At 39.5% G+C, this 19,454-nt stretch overlaps 2 protein-coding genes across 6 annotated transcripts in view; one reads left to right on the forward strand and one right to left on the reverse strand.

The window, feature by feature from the left end:
- Positions 1 to 821: 821 nt before the first annotated feature.
- On the reverse strand, positions 822 to 11,237 carry ZDHHC6 (zinc finger DHHC-type containing 6). Its single transcript, XM_027647778.1, has 10 exons — positions 10,874 to 11,237; positions 9,535 to 9,626; positions 7,770 to 7,929; positions 6,537 to 6,698; positions 5,899 to 5,952; positions 4,198 to 4,365; positions 3,849 to 3,890; positions 3,313 to 3,458; positions 3,181 to 3,224; positions 822 to 1,398 (listed from the first exon to the last, which is right to left on the reverse strand). The coding sequence occupies exons 1-10, from the start codon at positions 11,120 to 11,122 to the stop codon at positions 1,295 to 1,297; spliced, it is 1,221 nt and encodes a 406-aa protein (XP_027503579.1). The 5' UTR covers positions 11,123 to 11,237; the 3' UTR covers positions 822 to 1,294.
- Positions 11,238 to 11,560: 323 nt separating this feature from the next.
- Positions 11,561 to 19,454, forward strand: part of VTI1A (vesicle transport through interaction with t-SNAREs 1A) — a 272,432-nt gene continuing 264,538 nt past the window's right edge. For all 5 annotated transcript variants that reach the window (XM_027647785.1, XM_027647786.1, XM_027647789.1 and 2 more), the window contains exons 1-2: positions 11,561 to 11,726; positions 18,117 to 18,175. In XM_027647785.1, the coding sequence (XP_027503586.1) occupies positions 11,633 to 11,726; positions 18,117 to 18,175 (153 nt within the window). In that variant the 5' untranslated portion in view covers positions 11,561 to 11,632. The remainder of the gene's footprint in view (positions 11,727 to 18,116; positions 18,176 to 19,454) is intronic.

A 19,454-nucleotide genomic window follows, 5' to 3' on the forward strand; every position in this document is an offset into this window, starting at 1 on the left:
ACCCCTACCCCTCTAATTGCTTCTAGAAAATAAGTATTTTGTTTTCAAGAGAGGTAAATCACCTTCTTGCAAACTACTAAAACTGAACACTAGCTCTCCCTTGCCACACAGAAAGAGCCCAGGACTATGGTCCACTGTCAGCACTAATGCACAGTAGGATGGGGGTAACAAAAAAGTTGCTTTCTGCTGGAAATAGCATCTGAGCAGGAGCATACAGGAGTAATGCTAGCTTGTCTCTATGTAGTGATTGCTATATGCACTTAGTATTGTTTAAGAACTGTTCATCTGCCTGTGAGAAAACTCAGGCAGGTGGAGATAAACCAGGTGTTTGTTTAAAACAGTAACTTGCAAAAACTCGCAACATGTGTGACATGCAACTACACTAAATTTGTAAGAGCAAGGCCACTTGCTGCATTTTTGGAGACATTTAGAAAGACTTCAGCTGGTACAAGGTACTCCAATTTAAGGTCTTCCTGCTAATAATCCATACGAGATGCTGAATGAAAATGCTCTGAGACAGGTGTTATTCACTAGCAGCAATCAGACTCACAAAACTTTTCATTCTTGGCTACTGCTTTCTTTCACTCCTAGATAGAACAAGAACTCTAGTCTCTTGGGTACAGGCTCAGATTTCAGAGGGAGCAGAGAGTGCTGGCTGTATTTTTTGCCACGAAAAGCACAGAATATTCTTATCCCAAGAGCAGAAATCTTTCTAAGCTTGAAAGACAACTTACAATGGTGAAATCTTTACTTCCCAGTCCGTTCACATTCCCATGCCTATAAACAAGTTCTTCTATGTCTAAGAACAATTAATCCACAAGTGAATATGAATGTATCATTTATTGGAGGTGGACAATTCACATGATTAAGAGTCACAGGTAACAAATTTTATCTGGAATTTGAATCAGATGTTTATTTTGTGATTTTCAGGGGCAGCTTCAAAGAAATACAAAAGACAAGCAGCACGCATCACAATCAGATGCGATCAAGGAAAAAACCTAACAAATGAACCCTCAGAATGCAATTTAAACAGCAAAAAGAAAAAAAAGTCCTGACTTGTGATGAAAAAGATGCATCTTGAAGGCAATCCACTGAATGGCTTCTTCAATTATTTATTGTTTAAAAAGTATGCAAACCATGGCACAGGCATATCCAACCCTTTCAGCTGTGAGGAAAAGAAAACCTCATCCTAACATATTCATTGCATAAATCTAAAGTAATATACAGAAAATTTCAAGTAAAGGATTGTGGTCTGAAGTAAAAATTCCATTTCATAGTTAAAAAAATTAGAAGGCTATCTGTTTTTCTTCTCTCCATCCACTGGTTGATCCGTTTCAGAGTCATACTGGCATTTTTCCACACACTTCCTAGGGAACCAGCCTCGTTCTCTTATTCCACCTTAAGATACGAAAATTTGCATTAACTTGGAAAAAACCATGAACCACTGCAGAGGAAAAACACAGGACTGGAAGAGACATCAAGCAATAAGTTATTTTCTTCTATAAGACAGAACGTCTAAGTCATTCCTAACATCATTGCCTTAGGATGATTTGATTCTTTTCCACTACCTAAAATGTTTTCAGATATCTCCAAAGTTCTCCAGTCCTCTACCTTCCTTGAGAAAAATTCATCCTAATACCCTTTCTTAATCTTTCTGTCTATAAATCAGGTTCACAAGTCCTCTTTCTACACACCAGGGACAGAGAAAGCAGATAAACTTCTCTATCACAGACTTTCATACAGCTGATGACTATTTGTACATACCTTGGGCTCTCTATCTCCTACTCCTCTCCAGGTAAGCCATCCCAATTCTTTCAGCTTTGCCTGATAAGTCACATTTTCTATTATTCTAATTATTTTCATTGTTTTCCTCTCAACCCTTTATAGCTGATTTACTCTTTCTTGAGATGAAGCAACTGTTTTTACTTGTGGCAGTATTTCAGCTGAGTCTCTGCCAAGGTTGAAGGATTATTTCATACATCTGGGAAGCTATATGTTTTTTTCTTTTTTGAAAGTGTTGACTCATCTTAAGATTATGATTGAATCCTTTTTTCCACAGAATTGCTACTTAATCATTCATTTTGCCATCTTGTTTTAGTGCAACTTGTTATTCCTGCTTATTTATAGCATTTGCTATACATTCCTAACAAATTTCATCCTATTTTTGAAGCCTAGTTCTCCAAAATGCCAATGTTATTTTGGATTCTAATCCAGCCTCTCAGTATTCACCATTCCCCACGCACACCACATTCCACCTGACTAAAAAAAAAAACCCAACATTGAATATAGCAGATATGTCTGCTAATCTTCACAATAAGCAACACAATAAAAATTATTACCATGCACAATTAGATTTGATGTTTGAAGGAGTTCATGGAGTGAGCTGCCAAAGCACTTCCAGCCCATAAAGGTCTCAGACCTCCCACAAAAAGCATGGACACTGTCAGTGTACTGGCTGCTGGCAGCCTTGCTTTTGCCAACATGGAATGCACATGCAATAAATTAACAATTGCTTGGAAGAGATAACAGAATCCAACACATTGTCTCGCAGATAAAATTTTACTTCAGTCCAAATCAAGAGGTCTGAAGTAAAAAAAAAAAAGTAAAAGCTTCAGTGCAAGTGGCTGTGATATTGATCCTCTGCAGATCAGCAGGAACCTTTAGCATCTTCAACACATGTAGTTGTTAGTTTTATAAATGCATATCAAAGTCTTTGGAAATTATTCCAAATCAAAGACATAATGTCTCCTTGTTTTTAAGATATAAAAAGATTAATCCCAGTCTTATAGTTATGCAGGGTGTGTAGATAGGAAACCTGGTGTATTTAAGACAGACCACCACTTAAATATCAAAAAAGTAAATAATCATTAATATCTTTAGAGTCTAAAAGTCTAACTTTTTCTTAGAATATGAAGTGCCCCCCTTCCCATTCAATTTCCAGTAAACTACTAGATGAGTATTCTGCCAATCTGACAGAGTCATTTAATGTTACTCAAAACTGGGAAGTCTATCAGATGTATAGACTAAAAACTGTGGATGTGGAGTGGAGAGAAGCTAATGCAAGTAAGGTCATCATTATACATTTTGAGAACTGAACATATAATATTGGCTACACTTCCAGACAGCTACAAAATTGATTTGCAATTTTCAACAGAAAAAGTGAAAATAACTGCTTCATACCATCAGCAGCTGAGTCGAGAATCTTCTCACCATACATCCAGTGTCTGGGGAAGGAAGCGTAACAGGTAGTTAGATGCCAGAACTCATCTGGATATTTCTTTTAACCAAACATAAAGGTGTGGGGCCACTAACTTTAAGCCTCTTGTGGCTAAAATCAGATCCCCTTTACTCAGTGTGATTCTGGGTTCTTCAGTGCACGGTGTTGTGAAGAATGTTTTAACACCTTTAGTCACAGGGCAGCAGACACCACTGTAATCTTCTACGGCTCGATACCGAACCTACAAATTTTAACAGAACACAGCAATAGATTATTTTAAGGGGTTATGGTCTTGCTGATAAATTTCATACCAAAAAAATAAATTCAAGCATATTATTACATTTAAGCATAATGACAATGGCTGTCAAAGGGACTCTAAATTTTAAATTAACTGCTTAACAATGAAGCACAATCATCTTTATTATTACATTTCTTCCCATCTGGAAACTAAGAAGCAAATGCAAAGTAGGCTAAAGGCCAAGTTGAATTAAGCAGAGGTTGCTATACATTGTTTATGTGGAAAAATCTTAATTTTATTGTTAAATTTAAAATTAAGAAAAGAAATAGACTTAGCAATTACATGTTCATATTGATACTTTGTCATTTCAGATCAAACTTGACAAATACTTACACTTCTTACTCGCTTGTCTGCTTTCTGTTTCAGTTGCTCTATCTATAAATGATTATAAATAGAAATTTAGGCAGTGTTTAGTTTAAAAGGACTTGTGTGTTCAACACAAAATGAAGCCAGGTATTGAAACCATTCAACAAACATAGGAAATACTGTTAGCATTTAAAAGCACTCACAAAAGTATAAGTTCTAGTCTATCAAAAATGGGAAAACATTCAACAGAACACTGTATATGTATTTCTAGCCAGTCTATTTTAGTTATTTAAAAAGCTAGTCTATACTTGCAAAGCAAAGCAGACAACTAGATAGTGGGGAGAATTAGCTTGGGATATCACTGCAAACCAATTACCGTCAAAGTGTACTGATGACACCCATCTCTAACTGGCCAGTCCAGGCCATCTCCCTCAGGAATCCCAGACCATGTAAACACTTGCTTGAAGTTCTTCCATTTACTTCCCGTATCATAGGGAAAAATAAAGGTCTCACCCGTTTGGTAGTACTGGATTCTGTCTTTGGCCTAGAAAATAATTAAGAAATGCAGTACATAAAAACAAACCCTACAAACTGCAATCAAGTAGCAAATATGAAAAAGGCCAGGTCGCCTGTATGGGTCCATGAGAGCTAAAAACAAACATTTTCAGGCAAGAGCAGTTAACTCCTGCTATACTAACCCAGGGTTTTAAAACTACTTATAACAATCATGGCATTTAGAAGTATGTCTGGTTTGAGCGTCCCCCATCCCCATCACCCTCCACTTACTCTGAAACAGCAGAGTCAACTGACTACACTGTTAACCCACTCCACGCTCTGATTTTATGGCTTTTTTTTTAAGGACCAACAGCTGACTAATTCTCAGTTACCTACAGAAGCTTCCACAGCTCAGAATTCTTTGATGGATGATCATGAGCACAATTCAACAAGGGTAGTGCCAATTCCACCTCTAAGAACTGCACACACAGACATGCTCTGAATTGCCTCTATTCCACAGTTATGAGCTTTACATTCCCACAGTACCAATGACATCTAGTGGAGCAGCCACAGAAGAGTGTCCTCTGTTGCAATAAAGCCATTTTATTAAATACTTATGTATTACAGTCCATGTTCAGTTATCAAAAGGGACATACTAGCACCCTGTGTTTTACAGTTAAAATTTGAACATATTATTCCAAAAGCTACTATACAGTTGTAACAGAAATTTCTTTCATTTATATTCAATTGTCCCATTATTCAAAGGTCTATCATGGCTAGGATCCAGCCAGATGCTGTGAAAAGAGCCAGTATTACAACACTTCAGTACTTATACCCAGTCAAGATTCTCATGGTAATTTTGACACACAAAATAAAAGAAAAACTATAAAGACATTCGTGAAATGTTTGTGGACTTACACAAAAAAAACCCTGGTAGCACTGAACTAGTTTCTAAACACTGAGTCAGTTTTGCTTCCTCTAAATTTAGCTTCTACTGCTTGACTGTATTTCTCCTGAAAAATCTTGTGAAAACCTCCATAAAGATAAGGAAATCAAAGAGAAATTTAAAGGCAAGAACACTAGGTATTTTCTAGTACTTCTGCAAAATCAAGGAAAATCCTACCCATCAAGGAAAATCTTCCTAAATCAAGAAAATCCTCCCTTAATATCCAAAGTAGGAAATGAGGAAAACCATGAGTCAGAAGATGTCACTTAGAATGGGTCAGTGAGGTGGACAATTAAAGATACAGGTAAGTATAACAACAAAGACAACTCAAGTTTCAGATGAAAACACCCACATGTTTCAAGTGGATAAGCAAAGTCTTTTCAAAGCAAATATTATTCTAGGTTCAACAAATTCCTCCAAACAAAAAAAGAAAAGAAAAATCATGCATTTACCTGATTTCTCATCTCTTTCACTGAATTTCAGAGACAGAGTAAGGGAAATGCTGCTTGTAGGTGTTAAGTCAGTGGTGAATGGAAATGACACCTTTGGTTTAAATCCAGAGAGGTGAAACAAAAAACTAATAAATATGGAGAATAAACTCTGTAACAGTACAAGAATACTACAATAAGAGCTTACCTTTTCTTCAATCCAGGACTCGATTGAAGTTTTATTTGTCAAAATTACTTTCATCTAAAATAAAAGTGACAAGTGAAATTAGCATTTATTTTCTGCAGAAATACATCACCTATGTAAAGAAAACGTCACTTAACAAACTAAATCTATTTTAAAGAACAAAGTAACTTTCATAGACTTAACTGAAACATAAAATGTTAAAAATTAACACTCAGCAGAGATACATGCTCCAGAATTATATACTTAAGCCTGTATTACACAGTATTTCAGTTTATGCTTAAAATGTTTTTGCTTCCTTCCAAAGATCTAAACATTTTAAGAAACATATCAGGCACATTTATACCTATTTTCAGAGACAGGGCCAAGTATTTTGCTGTTTTCAGAGAGTTTATAAAGTCTATCTCATGTTTTCTTTAGTTCATTAGACTTTCACCTCCAAGTTCCCCCATGAAAAATAATGGAAAAAAACCTGTGGTAACAACAGAGAAACTGGGATAAAGCTACATAAACCCCTGGAAAAGTTAGACAGCAACATAAGCTCTAAATGACACTTCCTATCTCAACCCTGAATTCTGTTTCCGCTACACAAGCAGGCAAAACTTAAAACTTCCAACTTCTTTGTAACAGAGCCTTAACATTACCTGGATAATAAACAGCATACCAACAGCAATAGTTGTTCCTAATGCCAGTCCTAAGGCAAATAAAGATGCAGCAAATGCAGACAGTCCAAAGGGAATAATGGGTCGAGGGTCTCTTTTGGCTGCACTCATGTCAATCTTCACAGAACTCCACCCAAAAGATATCTGCAAAGGGAAAATATCATTCAGGTCTAGAACACTCCAACTGCTGAAACAAAGCAAGTTACCATGAGGAAATCTGGCTCTGAAGGTAAGTGTCCAACTTCTGACAGGTTCATAATGCAAGTGGAGTAATTAAAAAAAAAAAAGTTTCAAAAGACTTTTCTTTTGTCTTCATCAGCATGTTTTTTTGCTAGATGGAGACCTTTGGGATAGAAAGTGAAACCACAAATATCATCTTGCCAGCTGTACAGGCCCAAAACCAGCAAAAAATATCTGGACTCCTGCATGTTAACAAAAAGGCATTCATCAGTACTAGACAGACAACTTTTGCACGGAACAGTACCCACTTTCCACGGAAGTGCTACAGGTTTGCCTGTGAAAGCTTTGGCAGATAGCAGTTCTCAACATTGTCACTCCGCACTCAGCTGTTACAAACACAACTTCATCTGTTACACTCAGCTCATGTTAACAAGCTCTTCACTGTAACCACAAAGACTGAAATCAAAGCTTATAATCGTAACCATGAATCTGAGATAAGGGCTGCATTGCAGAACAACCTTTGCTCATTGTTGCTCCAGTTAAAGTTTTCCACTTAAAAACCACAAACTAACATTTAATTTTAGTCCCAAAAATAACGTACTTTTCTTTCCTTGAAGAAATGGACATAATTCTAAAAAAGTGGCAAGTAAAAGACAATAAATAGCATCTAACTTGCGTGTTGGAAACAAATAGCAGCTAGTTTCTGTGGCAGCCACAACACGGCCTGTCTCTCTCTATAAAAGTGCTACTCAGAAATTGTCTTCAGACAATGTAAAGCACTAGGAAACTCTCTGTAATTATGACAAGCAACAGGGGAAAAAAAAGAAAGAAAACAGAAACAACTTTCCCTCAATCCTCCTGCAATTAATATATATACTTCTCATAGGTAGATAGCAGAACTAAGAGCACATGTTGAAACAATAGCAAGGAATTCCACATGCTGCTTCTCAGAAGACCAAATTATCTTGTACTTCCAGAGATAACTTATGCATCTGACTTAAATAATACTCTAAGCATTTAATTATGTTTTCTTACTCTGTTGTAAAGCTGAGTGTACATAGTCATAACAAATATGAAAGAAGCGTGAATGCATCCCAGTGGAGCTAAGAGGAGAAACAGAGTGAAAGATGCATGATTCTGGTATCCACAACAGTTGTTGATCCAAGGACAATGGTGATCCATCTTCATGACGCATCTGTGAATAACAAATATTGATTAATATAAAGGACACATATGATTTATCAAAAAGCTCAAAGAAAAGGACAGCTAACTTTTTATTATTCAAACACCATTCATTCATCTAAACCCACCAATTTCCAACAGACCAACACAGTAGTTTCTTTTTTTGCTGCTATTCAGAATTATACTTCCACACTATAAAATAAAAGAAAGCAAATAAAAAGTGCTTCCAGGTCCTATCCTTCTTAGTTATCTGTCCTACTCTTTACTCAAACTTGCTAGTTGCTAAAAAGCAGCATATTCCAGAGCCAGGAAACAGAGCCATAAGATGGGACCTGTAAGAACTATCATCACAATAATTAAGCACTAATATTATTGCTAATTTTTTTAAATAAGCGTGCCAGAAAAATAAAGGAAATATCAAATTCCCTGTGAACTACTTGCAGGAAGAATATTTAAAGTTACACAGATGCAAGTGTGTAAGTGCCTCTATTTTCAGGAGTAAACACTGAAAGCTTCCTCAACTGTTATGTATTGACCTCACACCACTGAAAATCCTTTTCAAAATATCTTTACCAAGTGTAAACACCCTAGATACACTCTTGTATTCAACCTAAAGCTGGTTAATTTTGGTGTAGCTTACAGATACAAAAAACCCCCACCAGGTTAAAGATTTGTTCACATCCCAAATTAGCTTGACAGGTGTAAAAGTAAGTGAACACCTAAGTGATCAGTCCTCAGTGTAAAGATTGTCACTCAAGGAAAGGAGCCTCAAATTTTAAATCTGGAGATGATGCAGCCGAATTACAGCACAGCTCTAGAGTTTCAACTTCCTAAAAACACAGTGTGTTTATAGAAATAACAAATGAACATGTATGTTGCAATATCCTTTTACCCCATTGTTTAACAATCCTTCAGAGGACGACCTGCCCTGTAAACCCAAGATAAATGCAACCATAGTTTGGATTGCAGAGAGCTGAAATGCCTTGATTTTTTCAAGCTGCACTAAATTCCAGTGCAGCTATTTATAATAAAAGCATATTTTGTATCAGAACAAGTCTGTTTAAAGATAACAAGGTACAAACTTCTGAGACTGACCTAAAAAAGATTTACTGCCTCACTTAACATGCAGACTCCCCTCAAAAAAAAATCCTCTTTAGTGAAGAGTAAAAGAACAGTACAAAATTTCCACTCAAATCAACATTTAATTCACTTTTGGAAAGATGACAGAAAAGATTTTTCTACTCCCTCAGCAGGTGAATGTTTGGACTCAGAACATAAAAAAGACTCAAAGACTTTTAGGTATTTACACACACTCACATCCCTGAAGCAAGACTGCATTGTTTTGTTAGTAGTGTCAAGAAGTTCTTAGGAGAAACTGATTTCAAGCTATAAGGAAAATGTTAAAGACATTCATTTATGAAACTAAAATACGGTAAAACTATATAGAAATCATACAGCTACAAAGAGGAAATATTTGAAATGGGTATAGTGTTCATATGGAAGCTTTTTTAAAAAGCACAATACAAGTACTGGAAGAACAAATTATGGTAATAGCCTATGATTAGATTTTTAAGATGCTTTAATATGGACTTTAAATAATTTTAAAGAAAGACAGTACCTGTTACACTTTCGACAGTGGTGTGAACGAGGTGCCTTGTAAGACTGACACACTTTACAGTATTGGAGATACATGCAATCCTGAGATTTTTCCTTTAAAAAGAAGAATAGGAGTGTTAGATATATACATAACTTCACTAACATATGCATATTCTTGGCATTTTCCTAACCTAAGCATATTTGATTTCTTCTGAAAGGGTGAGTTTCACAGTCCAACACTATTTAATGGTAGGTGACAAAGTGAGAAAAAACCAAAATGAAATAATCTCTTTGCTAATCTGGCTATCAACACAGCCATCTCCCACTGTTGAAAGTGCTGGTTGCTAAAAGAAACAAACAGTTCTTCAGTTAGCAAGAGTGACTGTACAAGCAGGATTTCATAGTGAAGTTCTGAGACTAAAAAACAGCATGAGGCCTTTAAAATTAAAAACAAATACAATCAATCAATCTTGTGCCCCTTGTCTCTCCATTTTATTCCAAAAGCCAATCTAGGTTTACTACTAAGATGCAGTACTTGTTAAGCATTAATAATAATGTTTCTATAATCTCTCTTACAGCAGGATGAGAGACAGAGACACCTGTTGATAGCCAGTAGTAATTCTGGCCAAAATCTTCCCTTCACAAAGTGTAATACACAGTTGTCTTGCTAAGGCTACATCAGGATCCTCTTCTGACTAGACTCTATCCTCAGTAATATTCCACAAGTAGAAATGTGACTATTACTAAACTTTTTATTGTGCCACTGCAACAGAAAACTCTGGGCAGCTGCCTTGAAACTCTGAACCTGTATCATTCTGGTCCTTGACTACTCCCTCTTCCAAGAGATTACTGAAGCACAGGAAAGGCAAATTTCCATCTAGTACTGCATTAAGCATAAGATCAACATATAATATTCTGGCTCGCATAAAAAAAAATTTTAAAATTAATTTCTTGTAACTGTTACTGCTGGCAGCAAAGCCTCCAGTACAAGTGCCTGCAAGAGCTTGCAGATAACCCTGAGGTTCTCAAGTGTTGCTAACAGCACTTGTTTCCTGTTTTCTTGCTTTGAGAAGCCCCTGTAAACCACAGCGACTTCACAGCACAGGGGAGGGAATGGAGCAAGTTGGAGCGGACTGGAAACGCTGGGAGAAGCAGCAACTAAGCGCGGGGCGGGGGAGTGGGAGGGGGAAGGAAAGAGGCGGAAAGGGAAGATTTCGAAACAAGATAAGGAGGGAGGAGTGGCCTGCGAGCCCGGAGCATTCTTAGGGGACAGAGGTGGCATGGAAAGACACGCGGTTTCTGCCCTTGAGACCGCGGGAGAGCCCGGCCCCGGGGCGCGGTGGTCTCACGGCAGCGCTTACCGGCGTCCACCCCAGCGGGACGTACCCGGGCCCCACGAACATGGCGCTGAAGTAGTTGTAGAGGATCATGACGGTCCAGTTGAGGAGCATGATGAAGTTGACGCTGCCCCCGGCCGTGTCCAGGGGCCAGTACCAGAGCGCGGCGTCGGCCATGGCGGTGGCGGAGCACACGGCCACCACGGCCAGCGCCACTGCCGGGCCCCAGTGGCACAGGCGCCGCGCCCGCCCCAGAGCGCCCGGCACCGCCATCCCCGCTACCGCCGCCGGCCCGCCGCCACCGCCCCGCTGCCGCTGCCGCTGCCGCCGCCGTGCATGGCTCCCGCCGGCAGGCGAGGGCAGGGCGGGAAGGGACAGGGATGGGAAGGGGAGGAGCGGTGGGGGCGGGGGGGGAGCGGGTACCGCGCTGCCACCGCCCGCCCGCGGTGCGCCCTCGATATGGGCCCGCCGGGAAACAGCTGGTGCGGCAGCCGCGTCTGTGTGCCCCTGCGGGTTACAACACTGCGGGGTTGCAGGAAGGGAGTGACCCATCACCACGGCCACCGGTTTGTGCCCGCGGAGCAACGCGACCCCGCATGTCAGACCACTCCGGGTTAAAGCCGTGCCGCTTAAAGCCGTGCCGGTAGCAGCACCTGAGTGCCGGCGGAACCTGCGGCGAGGTGGCCGGGGGCGGGCGGGGCGCATTTGGCGGTGTCAGAACGCGGAAGCGGCGCAGAGCAGTGTCGGCGGGGCCGTCCCGGCAGCGGCACTGGCACCGCCGCGATGTCCGCCGACTTCGAGAGCTACGAGCAGGACTTCGCCGTGCTCACGGCCGACATCACCGGCCGCATCGGCAAGGTGCCCAAGCTGGTAGGAGGTGAGAGGCTGGTCCCTGCCCCTGCGGCGGTCGCCCCGCAGGCCCGGGGGGCTCCTCTGTCGGAACCTCTCCGGTCCCGGAGCCGCCGCGTTCCCAGCGCGCGGGGCGGCGGCGGGAGCGGCCGGTGTGTTTTTAGCGAGGTCTCGGTGTCCCGGTACCCGAATGTGTGTCCTCGCTCCTTGCACAGCAGAATCGGGATCCACCTCCCCGCCCCGGGTCTGTCCGAGCCGCGCGTTGTCTCATGAGGTGTGTTCAGAATACTCTTCAATGAGAATATCGTTTGCTGGTCACCTGTGAGGATCAGCCCTTGCCTTCTGCCCCGCTGCGGGGCCACGCGAGGTTACGCCAGTGCAGCTGAGCAGAGCTGAGGCGTGTTCCCTGTGCTAGCACTGCTGCTGGATGCTGTTTATTGTGGTCATGCCTCAACATCAGTGGTGGAAATCAAGCCCTTTTTCCTGTGGCGTAGACCGATTTTGTGCGTGATTTAATCTGAATGTTTATTTTTGCTGCCCACTGTTCGTACATTTGATTTGGATAATTGACTGTGGTGACTCACATGCAGGAGCAGATTCAAAAGAAATCAGTGTTCATTTGCTTTAATGTGTTTGTCAGGAGCCTACAGCGTTCATGGTCTGATTCATGGCGTGTCCCTGCAACAGAGTCAATTCTGTCTGTAAGAGTGTCAGTGTAAAAAGGTGAAAATGATAATCTCATTAATCAGGCCAGGTCAATCTCCCAGCACATATGAATCAGTGCCCCAGTACAGGGGTCTGAGTATGAGACAGAGGGAAGGTGACACTCATGGTTTTGTCATCTACTCCTCTTGTAGCTCAGCTTAATGCCTTTTCTGTTTCCAGGTCATTTAATATTTCTGCCTCTGCTTCTAATGCACGTTTCCCAAACCTTTAGGGAACTTAAACCATAGGAGTGGATACTGTATAAGGAGGAAATAAACACATGCTAATGGTATGTCAATCTCCTGTATGACTAAAGGGAAAAGTATCGGGCATTCAGGACCAAAGAAATACCATCCTACTTTTAGAGTGGGAAATGCATCCTTAAGTAGTGACTCTAAACAGGATTTGAGGTAGATGGTCAACTAAAATGTGTGATCTTAGGGGATTTTGAGTAAAAGCCTTTTTGATTCTGGAAGGTTACGTCCAGTTCTATTCTTAGCAAGTTAGAAAGTCTTCTGAAAAAATTGGGTTCAGTTCCATGGTTAAAGAATAGGAAACTGTGCCTTTTCCTTGGCTTAACAAAGCTGTTTTGCTCTTGATCTTAACAGAAAAGACAAGGGGGTATAATTCCCAAGAAGCTGCAGCTGGGGTGGAAAACTTTGTCTATTTTCTAATAGAAACTTGCAAAATGAAGAAGGAAGAGAATCAAAGAGTTTCCAAGATTAGAATTTAGAATTGGTGTAATTTACTCTGCTCATAAATTATATTTAACCTGTAAATGTGCACTAGAAAAATTTACTGAGAGAATACATAAAGGTTCTTTGCTTTTAAACAGCAAATTTAAGGACCTCTTACAGGAACAGGGAGACATCATAAATACACTACTGGCTCCTTTTCTGAAAATCAATAGTTCTACACTGATTTATGGAAAAAGAAGAGAGATGTAATTTCCTAATAGTTAAGAATAGAGATTTAAGTTCCTAGTTGTATAGATTTTGGAAGTCATTGGAGTCTGTTCAACAGTAGAAAGAATATTCTGCTTAATAGTAGTGGATTTTCATAATCCTCTGCTTAATCAGTCTCCCATATTCACTTAGGAAGACTTTGGAGCTTACATGCCAGATGTTTAAAGAGAATTGGCTTAAACAGTGCCACAGCCTAGAAGCAGCAGGCTTTGAAATCATTCAGATTTCAGAAAAAGGTTACTTTTTCCAGAATTTGCCATCCTCTCAGAGGAGAAAGAATACATGTTCCCTGCAGGACCAGTACCATGGTACGGGCTAAATGGCATCAAGATAACACAATGGTTAATTTTACTTTTTTATTAAGAGGTGACTTTTCCATGTTGGGATTTGAGGCTGGTCATACATGGTTCAGACTGACTTGCATTATAGCTGCTTCTTGCCCTGTACGTTGACAACTGAGGCTTTACTTCTGTTTTTGGGGCTATTCTGTCTTTCATCAGAAAAAAACATTTTCTATGACTTCAAAACAAGCTGCAGACTTAGCTAATAGAGGCTTTTGACCACCCGGGGGAAAAAAAATCTCTGACTATGCTGAACACTTTAATCAGAAATATTTTAAATGCACATTTTTCCCTTGTTTCTTAATAGGAATATTTACAAGATCTGTTTCTTCATCACCAGAAGTTCCAGTTAGTTCTTGTGGAGATGGCTGGGAGAGCCTCAAAAAGAGGACTGTGAGGTGGGAGGGGGATGTGAGGTGACAGTTTTCAGCAGCAGTGATTTGAGAGAGATTGCTGATGGCCTTCTTCCTCCACGCTGGAAGAAGCAGGATGAAAGGTGTAAGGACTTGTGCTGCTTCTGCATAATACAAAGAGATCTCCTGAAGTCTAGTGACTGGTTTATTTCCCTGTGCTGCTCAAGATGGACCTGCTGTAAGCCTCCTGCTCGGTCGACTTGGAGAAATACTGGTTGATTGTTTTTGCAACATTCCTGCATTCTGTGTTGTCAGGACGTGATGTCTTGTGTTCTAGCAGCATAATGGCTCAGCAAACAATCCTGTTGTCACAAATGCATAAATAGTTCAGCAAGAAATGTAACAAAGGCTCTCTGATAATACAGAAACAATAAGCAGCAGGGACAATAGAATGTCTTGGGAAAGAGTGTCTTCTGTTAAGGCAGACATCATCTAGAGGATTAAAGAAAGTGTTATAAATAGAGAAATGCCTTTTAAATAGGATGCTGCTGCAGGTCTTTGAAGAATGAATGTAATTGACTGATGTGTTTTATTAATGTTCCTTAGTGTTTCAGAGAAATGTCTATCTTGTGATTGGACCAAAAATTTATCGAAATTTTGATTGCTTGATATGAAAGATAGTTTTACCAGGGCAAATGGTGATACTTAGTCTATTCCCAGCACAACAGACTCTGGGCTGTGATGGTTTTAAACTAGTGTGCTGCCATTCTTCTGATACTTGATACCTGCATTTTCTACTGGGTAATCAAAACGTTGTGTTTCAGTCTCTAACAGGTTTAGCTGAAGAAAGTCCCACCTTTAATTTTCTGTTGTACCCCTGTACTGAAGTTTACTGTCTCCATTTCAGGTCTGGCTCATTGTATTATGCTTCTAGAACACAGGTTTATAATTCAGAGAGAAATGTGTATCTTGTTTCATTTATCTCTGCTGTTGGACAGTAACTTCTGGCAGTGGTGAACACGTAGATCACCTGAGCCAACATAGCAAAATCTTCAAGTGGTCTGTGAACTGAAGCCCTTTGTTACTTAGTCTCTTCCTCAGCATGTACTAATAAAAAGAAACAATTCCACAAGCAATGGGACTACTCAGTCTTGATCTAGTTTTTTTCAATCTCTTCATTGGCTGTCAGATCAAACCAGTGCTGTGTTATTCTTCTGCCTTTGTAGGCAGATTCCCACCTTTCTGTAACTGCTGTATTTTAGGGGACAAAAAACATGACTAATGCCAGGGCAAAGCTGAAAGAACTGAGGAAAATATGGTGAAAACTTGTTTCTTTTAAGAAAATGGTACAACCTTGTGTAGAAACACAGAATGGATTTTTGTTTGCAATCCTACACAGAGGAAAAACACACTTTTGTTTCCAATCTGTAGTTTATCTGTAGTTTTTTAATTTGACCAGTTAAATTATACAAGCTACATACAATATTATCTTTGGAGCATTCTGTCTAGCAATATGGAGAAAAAAATTAAATTTGGATATATTTGATGGAGCATTGTTTTTTATTTTCTTGAAAGGGTATTTCAATTCTGAATCAAGACAAAAAGTTATAAAAATTTTTTTTTTTTCATTTCATGTGATGAAAGTGTATTTAAAGATATAATCAAGTTGGCAGGTTGAAAACTGCTAAGTCACAGTGGACTTACAGAGTTGGTAATATGAGGATCCTTAATTGGATAGTAGCTTGTTTGTCCTGATCCACTAGGTTAATGCGAAGCTTCTTTTACTCAGAGTAACTCCCTTGCATCTCATTTTCAATCTCTGAGCAAGTCATCCTGTGAATATTATGCCCTCCTTGTTCTGGGGATTCTGACTGTGAAATAAGTTCTCTCCTTCGCTTAACCATGGAAGTAAAAGTAAAGCTGAAAGTAAATGCTTTGAAAACCATTCCATGGACTGCATGGTACTGTGTGCCCTAGAGGGTCAGCAGCTGCTTTCCTAGAAGTCTGTGAAGATACTCCTCCAAAGCTGCCATGCCGGGATGTTGTCATGTGCCTCTCATACATCTGTATTTAAAGGAACAACGAAGGCCTGTTGTCACTTGACCTCACTCCCAGAAGCTGCTCTTGTCGCCAGCTGGGTGATTATATACTGGTAAATCTGGGTTGATGTTAAAATCTGGAGTTGGGTTAAAGTTTAATTAACTAAACCACTGGATATGATTTGAATGCCTCCACCCCGCCCCCCAGTCTTATGGGAGCAGTTTCAGCCAGATCTCCCTGTGTACTGAGTTGCCCCTACTAAAGGTCTGTAGCTCAATCTCTCTCTGAGTAGGTAAGATCTTACTGGCCAGTGGAGTGCTACATAGTTCTTGTAATCACAAGTACAAGCAGAATATGTACAGCATGAAATGCCTTCCAGAAACCCCAACTTTATATCTCTAAATTTCAGGTTACTAAATGTCTATGGAAATTGTAATCCAATACAACTCAGGGAAATACTGAAATTACTAGAGTACATATATTTTCTGCTGCTCTATTTTAAAATTATATTTCAGCTTCAATAAAACAATGTTGTGTATTTTATATCTTCCATTGTGTTTATTTTTGTCCACCATCATCGTACCAGCTTCTAATGAAGGAAAGAACGGAGGTGTTTTGGGATGCTGTATAGGGGAATAGAAATGTGTGTGGGAAAATAGGTGGCAGATTCTCTTTTCTTTTGGGTTTAGTTATTTTAAGAAGATAAATCACTAAATTTTCTGGCCTGAGTGCCATCATGAGGACTTGATGGGGAATTAAAGAAAGACATTGCTAGCAGAAAACTAAAAGTGCTGCACAGAAAATATTTCCTGCAGCTTCTGCTTTAGTGAAATCCACCAGATGTGGCAGCATGAATTCCAGATTTGCAAGAAAGATGATCCTGAGCCTGATCCTCTCTGCAGGCAGAGCTCCAATATATGTAACTGAGGAAGGACAGATTGTGATGTTTGTGTTTCCTTAAATGAGAGTGTAGGGTATGTTAGGTAAATGAGAAGATAGATGGATAAGCATTTCAGCCTGTGAGAAGCTAAATTATATGTAATTAATAAAACAGTCCCATCTTGAAATTCAGTGGCTTGTGGCATGCAGAGGATCAAAGCAGATCATCAGATAGTCCCTTTTGGTCTTTAATCTGTCAGTTCCAGGATACAAAGAGATCATGTGGAAGAGAAACGAAGGAATTCAGACTAAAAAAGAAAGCTGAAGTTTAAAGATACATGATAAAATCTTCTGCCAGTGTAGACTTACCCATCATGATCTCTGAGGAGCTATGGAGTGTTTATGATGATGTGACACTGAATCTCAGTCCTCAGTTCCTATTGGATCCTTTCCCTGTGAATGGATGGTTGGAGGCAGGTCAAAAGTCAATCTCTACAGCTGGGACATGGACCTGTTAGGGAACCTGGCAGATGATGATCGCTTAAAACTGATTTTAATTTTTTTAAATATTCGTATTTTATTACTAATTTGCATTTCTACTGCTACCAGAAGAAAGCGATTTTCTTGTAGTTCCTGTGGCATTTTATTTTGTGTCTGTTGAAGCAAAAGAAACAGTTCTAGACCCAGCATAGGAGCAGGGGAATAGAAACCTAATTTTTCTTCAGTACCTGGATTAATTTTAAGTGGGATGCCTGGTTTTGTGCATCTCATGTTTTACAAATAAATAGATAAACCTTTGTTCTTAAACCATATTTTTTTTCATTTAGTGTATGTATGTGCCTTCTCATGCATTTGTGCACACCCAGCAAGTGCCAACTGAGGCATAACTCCTACACTTGGAGCAGCTGGAAGTGCTTTCCTAACTAGCAAATGCTGCATAACAGAGCAGAAGACTTCAAGGATTCTCCAGTCTCCTTTTTTTTAATTACTAATGTGGGTATCCCCATTGTGATGATGTCACACAGAATAAATCTCTTGAGTCAGTTTTAGCTGATCCATATAAACTTTTGAAATGGTGTATTTTTCTTTATGGCAAGAGCACAATTATATTGGTATTTTCACAATTCTATTTCAGATGAGAAGAAGCAGATGGTTGCAAATGTTGAGAAACAGCTTGAAGAAGCAAGGGAACTGGTATGTTCTGGCTTTTCATATGTTAACTGCAAATTCCTGGCAAAAATAATAGGATCACTAAATGGTAACATTTAACATTCATGCCCTAAAAATACTTAATAATATATTAGAAAACAAAATAATATTCTTGAAATAGTTCTTATTTGAGGATATGAAATGCCCAGTAAGAGTGTATCCTTTTTTAATCTTGTGTTCCCTGATGCAAGGATTGCACTATTACTGTAGGTCCATACAAAGTTACAGGCTTTGAGTTGTGGATTATGTCCTTTATTTTCAGAATTGAGTAAAATATTTACACACCGTGACTTTGTTTTTTACTTGTAAGACCCAGGAATCTACTTGATTTAGTCTGTCAGAACGTCTTGTAGAGCAATAGATCTTTTTTCTCTTTTAGTAAGTGAAGTGTGAAGGTGAGGACAAGGGGGCCATGGTAGGGTGGATCACTGATCCCAGGAGAGTGACTGTGTTAACCAAGCATTAGTTAGTGGTTCACACTGACAGGAGAGAGCAATATGTGATGAGCAACATGTGTTAAGAAACTGTGAGGGTTTTTTTATTTATTTTGTCCCCATTACAGCCTGTCATCTCTTCCATCTGGATGGAGAATAAAAGTAAAGTTTTATAGATGTGGAGTAACTGAGCCAAGGTGTTGGTGACAGTTGATATTGACTTTTTCCCCATAGCCAATAGTTCCTTCCCTAAAGTTGCTTTTGTCTATTGCTTGCAAATGAGTTTTGTCTATCTAATGTCAGAAATGTAACCTGAGTGTTAGGATAGGGAAAGAAATTAGTGTTTCTACCCTAGAAGTTCTGGAAAGAACTTTAATCAATTATTTGCTTACTAACTAAACAATAATATTGAAATTAATTTTTGAAGTGGCATAGGTAGAAAAAGGTCTCTCTTTTTCAGGTCAACTGCTTGTTGGCATACCTGGTGCTTTTGGTTCAAAAATAGAATTAGTCTTGTAGACCACAGTATGGAAATGGCATCCAGGAAACCTGGGTCTTGGGATGACTCTCTGCAATTTTGCCCTGTGAGGATGACAAGGCACCTAATCTCTCTGATTTGGTATTCTCAGTGAGAAACATGGAAAAATTACTGTCCCGCCTCATGATGTTCCGGAGATACATTAAGGCCTTTTGGGCACTTTCATATTCATACAGCTGAAAGAAAGTACAAATCTAGAAATGTGTTTCATCTCCCTTTCACTACAATTTGACATGGCAAAAAAGCAGAGCAGTACAGGGAAACTATGGCATGGGTGGTCATTCAAATTTGG

The sequence above is a fragment of the Corapipo altera genome, unplaced genomic scaffold, assembly GCF_003945725.1.
Source record: "Corapipo altera isolate COAL_440 unplaced genomic scaffold, ASM394572v1 56, whole genome shotgun sequence".
In the NCBI taxonomy this organism is placed as follows: domain Eukaryota; kingdom Metazoa; phylum Chordata; class Aves; order Passeriformes; family Pipridae; genus Corapipo; species Corapipo altera.